Source organism: Sinocyclocheilus rhinocerous, unplaced genomic scaffold (assembly GCF_001515625.1).
Source record: "Sinocyclocheilus rhinocerous isolate Xijiao unplaced genomic scaffold, SAMN03320098_v1.1 scaffold115, whole genome shotgun sequence".
NCBI lineage: Eukaryota > Metazoa > Chordata > Actinopteri > Cypriniformes > Cyprinidae > Sinocyclocheilus > Sinocyclocheilus rhinocerous.
In genome coordinates, this window is record NW_015650001.1 from 2,552,823 (window position 1) to 2,566,336 (window position 13,514).

The following is a 13,514-nucleotide window of genomic DNA, read 5'->3' on the forward strand; positions in this document are numbered from 1 at the left end:
GTCAAAACCTGTATTTAAGACTTCAGAAGGTTTTTTTTTTTATTTTTATTTTTTTTTATACAGTTTAGGATGTTACAATAGACATTGGTGTTGTTTCAAAAGGATGCTGCTACCTAAACTATTCTATTCTAACTTTGGAATTTTTGAAACTATTTCAGCTGCTGATTCCAACAGATTTTTAGAAGAAAAAGTCCCCATTTTCCCCCAACCACACATTGTGTATTTTTTTTCTAGTCTTTGTTGAATACTTGTAATTGTAGAAGTAAAAGTAGATCTCAAGTATGACAAAAAGGTAAGGATATTTGTTTATACAATTTATTGAATTTCTTTGTATTTTGTAAATTTTGATTGCTTTCTGTGAATTCATTTTAATTAATTGTTACCAAACAACAATTCGGTGGTTCCTTTTTTTTATCAGTGTAAGGTGATAGGTGTAAGTGTATCAGTGTATCTTCATTTTCCTGTTGTACAGGCATTTAAATTTTAGTATGTGTAGGTATAGTGTGTGTGTGTGTAGGAAATGGCTTATGCTAAGCTTTTTTTGAACTGCTGCATTTCATTGTGGACATATTTTTATTCATTTGGTAGGTGCTTTTAATGGCTTTTATTTTTCATTAGCTTGTGTTTTCCTTGGGAATTGAACTCCTGATCTTGCTTCTCTACTAGTTGAACTGGAGTAATGCTCTGCCGTACCACTGAGAAATGAATCACATTTTACTTGTACTCACATTATTAGTCAAAGGACGTGCGTCATGAAACAAGCATGACAAATTTGTATAAATAGTTTTAAAAACCATTCTTGTGTAAACTGTTGCATGGAGTTTTATGAACAACTTTGAGTTTGTTCTGCTCAGGTTTCATGATTGAAACCCAAAGATTGGCCTACTATCATGATTGAATGTTGTAACAAGAAGCTAAAAGAGAAGTGAAATGAAGTGTCAGTGAGAGGCTTTGCTGTGGGCCTGGTGCAGGACACTTGGCAGCTGCTGTGCTGTAAAATCATTATAACACTATTGTTTTTACTACAGCCAAAGCTCGTGTACATTAAATGACTGAACACAAGTTCAGTTTCTTTTTTTATTGTTTGACCAGCAGCCGTAAATACCCTTAATTTGACTGCAGGAAAGCACACTGGAGGATGCATTGACAGAAACTGGATTAATTTGCTTTATACTGCTGAAGCAAATTCAGATTATTTTTGCTAGGTGAATTTTGTGTGTTTTCCCCCCTCAGTCATTCTGAATAATTCAGGAATGGCAGTCGCTGTGGACCCATCCCGGCTGAATGCATTCTGGTGTATCATGTTTTATGAAGACTTGACAGGAGACAGGGGGACTGTGCCAATGAGTCACTACAGTACTTGTGTGACTGTGAGATACATGCTGCCGGGGAGTAGCAGTCTGTCCGCACACTTCATCAGATGTCATAACACGTTCCTCTGATCCTGTTTCCTATTTCTTTAAGCACAGACACATCCAGTTTGCTCTAGGGCTGTGCAAAAAAATGTAATGCGATTTTCATGCGCATCTCATCAGTAAAGCTGCTCCTGTGATCAGTAGTAAATCTCCAGCACGTGCGTTCAGATGGAGTGGCATTTACTACACAGAGCCGTAGTTCACTGACAAGCTATACAAAATCGCGTTCAAAATCGGCAATGAATCGCCTGCGATTTTCAACGTGATATTGCCTAGCTTGTCAGTGAACTACGGCTCTGTGTAGTAAATGCCGCTCCATCTGAACGCACGTGCTGGAGATTTACTACTGATCACAGGAGCAGCTTTACTGACGAGATGCGCATGAAAATCGCATTACATTTTTTGCACAGCCCTGGTTTGCTCTGAATGTTCCCATTCTGATTATTTACAACTGTCTAAACTTGAAGCATTTTTCAGTTGACCCATCCAAGTAATACTTTCAGTAGTAGTGCTGCATTACTGTTGTTTACAGGTTTCTCTTGTAGAAAGATTAAATGCAAGGCTCTAGACCGCAGTATGAGGTGACATGAGGTTTCATTAGCAGGAAGTGTAGGTGTGGGGATTGCCAGATTACCCAGGCAGCGGTAGTAGTGGTGGGGGTGTGATTACTAGAGAGACGAAGACATTTGGGCCCTCCTTTGGTATCAATTACCAGGCTGACCTTTAACATGCTTCAATCGAAAAACAACTGGCTGAGGAACAAGAATTGATTGTGGAGGTGCAGGATGGTCTGTGGCAGCGTATGTGTTTGGTTTGCTGAGCTCCACACCAGCTGTACTCTCCTACACTACTCTGTGATGGGGCTTCAATTGGTGGGTGAGGGCTCCTGGTCACGTCGTGTTGATGAGCTGACACTGCTGTGCGCTCTGTGTCTCTCTTCTCTTCTTCCTCTCTCTCTGTTTTTCCTTTACTCAAGCACATCTTGAGTAATCATCTTACCAAAGCAAACTACCAGTCATTGGCCAACCCATAGAAAGCCATGGGGCTTGTTTTCAACAAGCATGCTTTTCTTTATTGGAAATCGCCTGATGCAAATTTGAAAGCTGTAAAGCAAAAGGTTGTTTTCTTGTGTTTGTCAATTTCAGTAGTCGATACCAGTGCCAGAAAACTCTTTGTGTCATCACTATAGATTTCCAAATAAAAAATGCTGTAGAAAATGTAACCAAGTATTATTCAGTTATGTGAACATATTATATTTTTCATGGAATTCTAGTAACTGGTAACTAATAGAATTATTTGTCTTTATTTTTATTTTATTTTAAAAAATATTAAAGAAACAAATGACACGTTAGAGAACAAATAAGCACAGTCGTTTTTGGGTATCAGCAGAATCAAGTATTCAGGTTTCAGTGTTAAAGTCAGCATGAAATGAAAGCTCATGCTATCTAGTTTCTAAATGCATGTTATTGATTGATTTATCTATACAGTTTTTTGACCTTGTAATTTTGAAGTAATAACTCAGTCTTCCAGTAAAAAGAGTCTTCTTTCTGATGAAATATACCGGACTTCTCCAGTCATTTAGTCTGCTTGAACTCTGCCCCTTTCTTACAATTGACTGTAAGTTCTCATTCACATCTGCCTCCATCCGTTTAACAACCAATGCACACAACCATGCAAGTCCCTACATTGTTTTGTTTTTTTCGTTAGTCCGTTTTACTTTGATGCACATCACAATATGGCAGAAATGCTTGCTACTTTTGGTTTAAGACACTGTATTATTGTTGGTTATGTAAAAAAAAAAAAAACTATTATACAAAAATGTGATTAAGCAATTTTCACTTTATATTTCAGAAGTAGCTAAAGATATAGCAGATGGCAAAGATATAACAAATGGCACATTGAATTAAACATGAAATTTTGAATTTTGGTTACATTAATATTCTATAAAAGCCATCTCGGTGAAATAAGCGGCATCTTTCTGTTACTCCTTTGAATTCTGTTCATTTTTAATAATAAACATACAGCAATGCTTGTTCCACAGTTGGCTAGACTGCACCTACTTGGACGTGTCACAGAGTAATAACAGCAGTCCAAAACCCAGTATGAGTCTTGCGGAAGATGTCATTGATTCAGACCGCATCGGGGGATAATTAGAGAAGCCATGGGCAATTACTTAAGCAAATATGAACTATTTGAATAATGCTGTTTTGGGGGGCAGAGAGGATGTTTGCTGGTAGTTAAGTATAATTTAGATGATAGTGATGATTACAGTGATGGATCTGATGCAGATGGCATAGATGTAAATTGAAGAGCTAATGACTATGATTTGCTTCCTTCACAGAGAGCCCAGCGAGGAGTGCAATGGAATTAGCGGTGCTCTCCCTGTGGAGCCCGCGCCCGGCTCGAGACTGAACGAGTGGTGTCCTGCCCCACCCCCTCCCGTCCCTCTGCCCGCGATCCACCCCACCAGTATGGGGGACGGCCTGGACGCAGTGCAGATGTCGGGAAGCAGCAGCAGTCAGGGGCAGCCCTCGTCCCAGGCCCCTTCCATCTTCAACCCCGGCCCCTCAGAAACCACTAGCCCTTCCCGGCCCAAGCGCCAGACCAACCAGCTGCAGTACCTGCTGAAGGGGGTGCTGAAGACTCTTTGGAAGCACCAGTTCGCTTGGCCTTTCCACTCTCCTGTTGACGCCATTAAGCTGAATCTGCCTGTGAGTGAGCTAACCGTCCTTTTACAGTCCTGTCATGTCTGTGATGAGCAGGTCCTGTCAGACAGTGTAGCTGCACTGATTTTTACTGCAATTTTTTGCCACTGAAATGGTGCTAGTTGTCATGCTGGAGCAGATGTTTGATGGCATGGTGCTGTTTGATGGTCTGCTATTTAGTCACCCTGTGTTTACAGAGTGTTACTACATAAACTGCTTGCAAACAAACCGCATCAGTAAGTAGGCTTACCTCAAGCAGTTACTGTGGGGTTTTGCAAAGCCTGACATACAAAATAATGATGCGTTTTGACTTTGGATGTTGTAAACAATTTACTTAATTCAGTGTCATGGCAAACTACTTTTGGTACAGTTGTATTAACAAAATTATATAAAATTTGTATCTTTTACATTTATGCGTTCAGCAGATGCTTTTATCCAAAGCGACTTAATATAGAGGAGCATAAGCAATTTGTCACAATATTGGTAGTATACTATATGTTTGTTAGAAAGCTAGATTAGGAAACAAGCTAGAGTAAGGGAGAAATGCATAGAAGAGTTCACACCTATATTTATGAATCCAAATTAAGTTTTAAATATTGACAGGAAAATGCAGTGCGATTAGACATGATCGCAATGCCCAGCAAATGTGAATGATGTGGTATTGTGCTATCTAGTTTTGTTTGCCATTAGTCTTGCCAGAATGAGTCTCTGTGTTTTGAAAACTTGATGAGATCATTTTCCCGCCCCATGGCCTCTGACGTTAGCAGTTTCTAGTTCAAGACCAGCAGATTGTTGTGACCGTTGCAAAGCCTGTTTCTCTGGCTCAGAGCGGTCTTTCCTGTGGTGGGAATGGTGAAACAGTTGTAGTTTGGGCATCGTCACTCTATTGGTGGAAAAGGGGCTTTTGAGTACTCTTTTGAGTACACGTTTTTCCATTCCAATGCACTTCTTTTCCATTGTTTTTCTATGTAAACACACGCTAGGTGTGTGACCGTTACACTCACATCTCGAGTCTTTTGAAGCATCTTGCACATGAGCGCGGCGTTTTTAAGATTTTGTCAAGTTTAAAGAATTTAAAATTTTACATGCAGCTCCACTCATCAATGTCAGTTCCAAAAAAAAGTTAACCAATCAGAAGACCCCAGAGACGAGGCACGCTTTGAGAGCTTTTGTTTACAGTAGCAAGTTGGCAGAGGAGGCATGTTTTTAGACACAAATATGCTTTGTGTGAACGGCCCCTTAAAGGTGTAATAGTTACTTTGACTTAATGAATATTCTCCATGGAAAGTCTCAAAGCTGCTTGCTGTTATTGCAACACAAAAAGGTTATTATGATGATGAACGTTATGGATTGTGATGTGTTATGCTGACTTTTGTAACCTCCTCTCACTAGGACTATTACAAGATAATCAAAAACCCTATGGACATGGGAACAATCAAGAAACGCCTCGAGAGCAGTTACTACATCAATGCCCAAGAATGTATTCAAGACTTCAACACCATGTTTACTAACTGCTATATTTACAATAAGGTACTGGTTCACATTTCTGCACCCATTATTCACAGTGGAACGAAGTGGTGTGTTTGGGCGTGTGGTTAATGGTATGTGTCGCCCCCTGCAGCCTGGGGATGACATAGTCTTAATGGCAGAAGCACTGGAGAAGGTGTTCCTCCACAAGATTTCAGAGATGCCCCAGCAGGAGGTCGAGTTGACGACCACAGCCGGCAAGGGTCGTGGCCGGGGCAGGAGGGATCCAGGTATAAGTCTCATACTCTCTTGTACCTGAGGGCCACTTGCACTGCTGCACTTTTAGGGATCCTACACAACTGCCATGGCCAGAAGATCATATGCGCTTCACTGTCTGTCCCGAGCAGAGCCAAACGACATCCAGCTCCACCTCTCTGGATGTAATGCGTGGAGTTTTGCCTAGTCAAGCTCCACCTCTGTAGACCTAATGGGTGGAGTTATATTTAGCGATAGGGTATGGGTAGGGTTAAGGTGTGTTTGGAGTGTCTAGTTTCACCCATTTTGTCCAGCGAGGTGGAGCTGAACGTCAAACTCCACCCAATGGCTCTTAAGATTAGCAGCCTCTTGTCTGTCCTGGTGCCACTGCACCTTTGCACTAAATTTGCATTTCCTCAAATCTGAAACACTCATTGAAAATGTTTGACTCCTCTTGCTGCGAATCGCTCCCCTTTATCCTGAATGTTGTAGCATCACATTATGATCACAGAAATGCTTGTTTTAGACATCTCAGATTATCATTTTAATTCCTTTGTATTCTCTGTTTTATTAGACATGAACCTGAAAATTGCACCTGGCCTGGAGTCTTCGCCCACAATCCCTCAAACACGTGGCCTTTCCAGTCTTGCCCCTGGGCCACAAACGAGAGGACCACCGCAGGGTCCGCCTGCTTTACCTCCCCAGCCTACCATGCAAGCCTTGCCCCCTCGAGTGCCCCCTTCGCTCCCTTCACTCCCTACACTCCCTTCGCTCCCTACACACCCTCCCCTTGCGCCTCAATTAGGGCCACCTTTTTCTATGGGCCCCACTGACTGCAACCCACAGGTCCCCATCATGACGGCTGTGCCTCCTCCGACCCAAACCGCCCTGCCGCCCGTGCTCATGCAGCAGAGCACCCCTCCTATTCTACAAAGCCCCATCCCAATGCCTCACAAAGTAAGTTGGCCTGTAACATTCAAACACAGTGTCATTCTTAGTTTTTAGTCTTACGTCTTTGTCCTCACTCGCTTTTTTCATCAGCAGCAGAGAAAAAGTCAGAAAAGGAAAGCAGACACCACAACACCTACGGCAAACGACCCGCTGAACGAGTCCTCACCTGCTGAGTCGAAGTCAGGAAAGACTCTGCCACGCCGGGATACTACACGACCAAGCAAACTATCCAAAAAGGAGGCACCGGACTCCCAGCACCATTGGACACCCATCACTGGGACCCACAGCCCCAAGCAACAAGAGCAGCTACGCTACTGCTCCGGCATTGTAAAGGACATGTTTGCTAAGAAGCACGTTGCATACGGTTGGCCCTTCTACAAGCCAGTGGATGTGGATACTTTAGGGCTGCACGATTACCATGACATCATCAAACATCCCATGGACCTCAGCACTATTAAGGTGAAAATATAGCTGCTGGTTCTCAGTCAGAGGATGAGCCACTCTTCCTTTCCATGCTTATTTGTTCAGTCTTCTCTTTGGTTGTTCAGGACAAGTTGGAAAACAGACAGTACAGAGATGCTCAGGAGTTTGCAGCAGATGTACGGTTAATGTTCTCCAACTGCTATAAGTACAACCCTCCAGACCATGAAGTGGTGGCTATGGCACGCAAAATGCAGGTACGTGCATACCTGCAAAACACTGTGTACATTAGGGCTTGCATGGCAGGTGTGTTTTTTGTTGTTGTTAGTCTGGCGTCTAGCTGGCTAGTCAGTATTTACTTAAAGGCAGAGTAAGAGATTTCTGGTAGCCAATGTTGATATTTGAAATCACCAAAACAAACACGCCCCTACCCCAAAAGGGTCTTGCCCCCATTTTGATAGCTCCGCCCCACATATACGTACGCAACCCAGGCAACGATTAGTTCTGTGAAACGAAGCAAAACCAATGTTACATCGTCTCTACGGACGTGAGTGGCGCAGCGCAACAAATCCCCGACAGAAAACTGCTGCCAGGTTCTATTTATGACGTGCTGACACAAATTTAAAATGGTTTTCAACGGTCGTTTGATCACGTCCAGTGTAGGCAGACTTTAGCTGTTGTAGACACGGTGTTACTCACCTATTGAGAAGAAACAAAGCAACCTCGGCGTCCGATCGCAGGCCTCCGCTCCTTGAGTTCTCTCCAGCGCTGGAAAGCTGATCCGATATTTACACGGGTCCTACTTCTTGCCTTATCGTTCCGCAGACGTTTTCCTCTTTTGTTTTTTATCCGCCATCTCTATCTCTCTGTCGCCCGGCTCGGCTAATGTCCGTCCCATGCACTGAAAGCTCTCTCCTCCACATCACGAGACGAGTAGACACGCCCCTTATTGCTGATTGGCTAAAAGTTTGTTTTGCTATTCGGCCCGAATCAGTTTTCTAAAGTGTTTTTGAAAAATCACATACCCTGCCTTTAATGTCGGTGACTTGCAGTAGACCATGCTGCATTACTGGTCTTTGTTGTATCTGGTAGATCTAGTGATGCACTGACAGCAGTCAGAAATTAACTTATCCATTATGGAGCAATATTTGAAAGTATACAAATTATTAATAAAAAAAAAAAAACAGCAACTCATTACTGGGCACATATGACGATTGTTGATTTTTGCTCTTGATATTGTAATAATGATTTAGTGTTGATCAATAACACGTGTTGAGATATAAAATAATGTTTTTGTGTTTTGGGAGACTACATCATTCTGGCTATATAGACAAAAACTAAAAAGTTTACGAATTGCAAAATCAAGACTACTTAACATTGGTTATTTTAGTAGATTGAAAAAAAAAAAGTTATTTAAACTGGGAATAAAGTATACAGAAAGCGAGCAAAGAAAGCGGTGTCTATCACTGAAGCCTCTATGACTTCAGTGTAGCGTGTGTAATGCTCAATGCTGCAAAAAAAAGAAAATGTAAAAAAAATGTGATGTGAGCAGATCTAAATGTAATGCTGCTTTTCATTCACTTTCTAACTTTAATCGCTAACTTTTTGGCCCCTTAACTTGATTGTGGTTAGGAAATTAAAACATTCTTGTTTCCAATGCCAAATCCGTCAACAGTGCAAAAAATAACCAATAATGTACCACTTTCTTATAGTTTCTATAGGGGCTTTTGCACCGGAGGAAACTTTTCATAGTTTCTAGAACTATTGGCGGAAGTTACCGCTTTTTGGAGTGTTTGCACTGCAGGAACTAGGGCAAGGGTTTGGGGGAACTAAATCAGCTCCTACTTCAGAGTAGGGTCTAAAACAGTTCTATAGGAACTGCCAGTGACGTACGTGTACACTGGTTGCCAAACACATATGAAATACTGGCTACTGTGTAAAAATATTTACTCCGCGAACATGGAAAACAGCGATAACGGCATTTACCTGTTGTCTGCACATTATGTTCTTTTCTCAGCCTCAATATGCAACACTGCAAGTTGTCATAGGGGATTTAGTCAGATTTTCGTGCTCTTTCAATTGTGTAAATTGTGCATTTTACATTCCATCTCCGTTACCACGAAACCCATGACACACAACAAAATAGCTCTGAACACAGCATCCTCCATTTACCGGTTGTTGACATTTGTAAATGCCGTGAATAAAGACATTGAATGTAACATGAAGTGTACATCGCTGAATTCTGAAATGAAGATTAGAATCATCTTATACTAGATCATCAAAAGGTTTTCTCTTTTTGTAGGATGTGTTTGAGATGCGTTTTGCTAAAATGCCCGATGAGCCAGAGGAAATGCTGGCACCCACTCCTGCGCCAGTGCTCCACCCGGCTCCTGTCAAGACACAGCCTCCCATGGGCATGTCCTCGGACAGCTCCAGTGATTCCTCATCTGAATCTGACTCCTCCACGGACGACTCTGAAGAGGAGAGAGCCCAGAGGCTAGCAGAGCTTCAGGAGCAAGTGAGCAGATATACGCTCAGTTTTTGCCAGCACGTCCCTAAGGAAGAGGTCTTTCGAAGGACAGGCTGGCTCAAAGATCTGTCAAAAAGTTTATACTTTACTGTTCACTGAGAAGACTTTAATCTCCCTATTTTGTTTCTTCTCTTTTGTTGCTCAGCTGAAAGCGGTTCATGAGCAGCTGGCTGCCTTGTCCCAGCCTCAGGCCAGCAAACCAAAGAAGAAAGAGAAGGAAAAGAAAGAGAAGAAGAAAGAAAAGCACAAAAAGAAAGCGGGAGTCATGCCTGCACTGGAAGAGATCCTGGATCCGCCTCCTACCCTCAAGGCTCAAGGAAAGCCTAAGAACAAGGATCCTCTGCCTAAGAAGCCCAAGAAGCTGAGGTGAGTTATATTTGGTTATGCAACCACATTTTAGGCAAGAAATTATTACATGGTTTAATCACTTCTATCAATGTGGAGAGTCTGAGAATTTTGCAGTTTAGACTTTCAGTGTATGGTGTCATTGAAAATGAGAAGTTCTTGTTGTCTTATGCCCTATAGCAAGAAGGAGGGAGGTAAGGGCAATCGCTCCATGACTCCCCCCGGTGCTGCTCCACCAACCCTGCAGCCTGTGGTGGGCCTGGATCCTGAGGAGGATCTGGGTCTGACTGGAGGAGCTGCAATGGCAGGCATGCCTGCTGGAGAGAAATGTAAACCTATGTCCTATGAAGAAAAGAGACAGCTGAGCCTGGACATTAACAAGCTGCCTGGAGACAAGCTGGGCCGTGTGGTCCACATCATCCAGTCCCGTGAGCCCTCACTTAAGAACTCCAACCCAGATGAGATTGAGATCGACTTTGAGACGTTAAAGCCTTCTACGCTGCGGGAACTGGAGAGATACGTGTCGTCCTGCCTTCGCAAGAAGAAGAAGCCTGCCGGTGGTGAGTGATTAAACAAATCTCCTTTAACATGCCCTGTTAACACTTCTGTCTCTGGTGGGCTAACCAAAAGTGCTCAGTCTGATCCGAGGATTGGCCGTACATACACTTGTTTTGACACAATTTTGTAGGTAAACCTAGAAAAGGGGTGTCAAATCCTGCCGCTGTAGGGCCACATTCTTGCAGAGTTTAGATCCAAAACTAGGAAGTTTCTAGTGATCCTGAAAACCTTGATTAGCTGGTTTAGGTGTGTTTAATTGGGGATAGAGCTTAAAGGGAGAGTTCACCCAAAAATGAAAATTACCCCATTATTTACTCACCCTCAAGCCATCCTAGGCATATATGACTTCTTTCTTTCAAATGAATCCAATCGAAGTTATATTAAAAATGGACTTTGATCTTCCAAGCTGTTTAATGGCACTCAGCGGGTGTTGCAGTTCATCAGTCCAAAAGAAGTTAAATAAAGCGCATCCATCCATAATAAAAAGTGCCTCACACGGCTCCGGGTGGTGAACAAAGGCCTCCTGTTGCGAATCGATGCGTTTTTGTAAGAAAAATATCCATATTCAAAACGTAATAATCACTTAAATCTAGCTTGCGCCAACAGTTGTACACTGAAGCAGCTCCGGGCGGATGACGCAAGATGTCGGCGTTGCGCATGTGCCGGTGAGTCTCGTGAAAACCAACGTTTGTTTACAGGAGCAAAGGATGCAAAGTTTCCTTACTTTAGCAAAGGAAAACCAGTCTCCTCTTGGCTTATATCGAAATCCTCCGACATTCTTCTTTACAAATCCTCGTTTTGTACTTCTAATAAGTGACCGTTGTTTTTTTATCTCTCCCCTGCACTTCCGCGTTCGTCACTTCTGAGCGGCGCATGCGCAAAGCTGAACTCATACGTCATCCGGCCGGAGCTGCTTCCGTGTACAACATTGAGTGCAAGCTATATTAAATTATTACGTTTTAAATCTGGTTATTTTTCTTACAAAAACACATCGATTCGCTACAAGAGGCCTTTGTTCACCCCCCGGAGCCGTGTGAGGCACTTTTTATTATGGATGGATGCACTTTATTTCACTTCTTTTGGACTGATGAACTGTAACACCCGCTGAGTGCCATTAAACAGCTTGGAAGATCAAAGACCATTTTTTATATAACTCCGACTGGATTCGTCTGAAAGAAGAAAGTCATATACACCTAGGATGCCTTGAGGGTGAGTAATTCATGGGCTAATTTTCATTTTTGGGTGAACTAACCCTTTAACTCTGCTGGAAGGTGGCCCTCCAGGAGAAAGATTGGACACATCTGTCCCAAAATATTGTCTGGGATGCATTAGCATTTACTTTCCCAATGTGATATGTGCAGAAGGTAGTTTTGAGTAATTTCAACACACTAGCTAAGTTTACATGCAACCAAATAAATAAGTTAATAATTGGATTCATTGTGCAATCGGATTAAGTAGCCTTCATGTAAACACCACAACTGATCCGAATAAGCTCTAACTAAATGAAATTGGAAGGGGTTTAGAAGACCTGAAATAATCCAATCAACAGGAAAAAAATAAGCATGTAAATGCTTGAATCCAGCTCTCTTCTCAGTCAGATTCAAAAACACCTTGTGCACATGCGCAGTGCCATGATGTGTAGATTTACATTTGTTTTACATCTTATAAAGGTTTATTTTTAAACTGGTCACTGGAAGAGACTGAAAGTTTTGTTCAGAATAGATTAAATCACTTGTAGATGAAAACATGAATCTGATTGTAAAATGTATTGTTCATATAAACAGAACTTTCACAATCTTAAATGGAATTGGTTTAATTCCGATTCCGAAAAATTCAGAAAATTTAAACATAACTAATGTGTCTCCAAAACACATTGGATCCCTTTTTACACTTGTATTTAATGCTGTCTGTTACATTGCATCACCCAAAATCATCATAAATACCAAGTGTATACAAATTCTTATGGGTTGTTGTTTGTTTCTCGTCCTTCAGTTCCAGAGAAGTCCATGGAGGCAATGAGTGCTGTAAAGACCAAAGGCTCATCATCCGAGTCGGGCAGCAGCAGTGAGTCCAGCTCCTCAGAAAGTGAAGACTCGGAGACAGGTGAGCCCTGTAGATCTATAACACATGACCAGCTGCATTGCTAATGCTTTTGAGATGTTAAATGATTCAAGATACTGCAATGCATGAAGAATCTCCTCTTCATGAACTCAGGGATGGCTTCTAAACTGAAGAAGAGGAGGAGAGGAGAAGGAAAGAAGACTCATCACCAGGCGGTGGCTCCAGGCATGCCTCAGCCGCAAGTTCCCCATCAACCCCAGACCCCTGCACTGCAGCCCAGTGCTCAGCTGAAGCCGCAGCAGCAGCATCCCTCTCCCGCCGCTTACATGCCTCCTCCCGTCACAGCTCTGGAGCCCTCGCAGCTCCTGGAAAACCCCTTTGACCCTCTGGCCCACTTCGTCCAGCCCCTCATGCACCTTCCCCACCATGCCAATGACTCGCCCTCCCCTGCGCCACCTCACCTCAACGCTCACCCTCCAGGAGGCCCAGTGTCTCCTGAGACGCACCCTTTCCTGAACCAGCACCCCATCCTCCCATCCCCAGGTGAGTGGAAACTTTCTGTTTATTACATCAAAAGTACTTTTATACCGTGTACTTTACGGATGTACCGGGTCAAAATTGCATTGTTGAGAGAAACAAAAACATCACATTTTATTACATTGAGGAATGCTATAAAATACTGGTAAATCAAACAAAATGTTTATAAACATGTAAACATTTTGATTCCCCTCACTTCACAACAAACGCTTTACATTTGACAAAAATAAATCTCCTCCATGGTTATAGGATTAACCAGTTTTACTGTTG

At 42.5% G+C, this 13,514-nt stretch overlaps 1 protein-coding gene across 5 annotated transcripts in view; it reads left to right on the forward strand.

The window, feature by feature from the left end:
• Positions 1-13,514, forward strand: part of LOC107711252 (bromodomain-containing protein 4-like) — a 48,831-nt gene that overhangs the window by 29,268 nt on the left and 6,049 nt on the right. For 4 of the 5 annotated variants that reach the window (XM_016516207.1, XM_016516202.1, XM_016516205.1 and 1 more), the window contains exons 2-12: positions 3,757-4,126; positions 5,513-5,650; positions 5,742-5,877; positions 6,417-6,799; positions 6,884-7,252; positions 7,342-7,470; positions 9,516-9,731; positions 9,889-10,109; positions 10,269-10,648; positions 12,639-12,749; positions 12,861-13,250. In XM_016516207.1, coding sequence (XP_016371693.1) covers positions 3,887-4,126; positions 5,513-5,650; positions 5,742-5,877; positions 6,417-6,799; positions 6,884-7,252; positions 7,342-7,470; positions 9,516-9,731; positions 9,889-10,109; positions 10,269-10,648; positions 12,639-12,749; positions 12,861-13,250 — 2,713 coding nt within the window. In that variant the 5' untranslated portion in view covers positions 3,757-3,886. The remainder of the gene's footprint in view (positions 1-3,756; positions 4,127-5,512; positions 5,651-5,741; positions 5,878-6,416; positions 6,800-6,883; positions 7,253-7,341; positions 7,471-9,515; positions 9,732-9,888; positions 10,110-10,268; positions 10,649-12,638; positions 12,750-12,860; positions 13,251-13,514) is intronic. The other variant, XM_016516204.1, reaches the window with a different exon arrangement.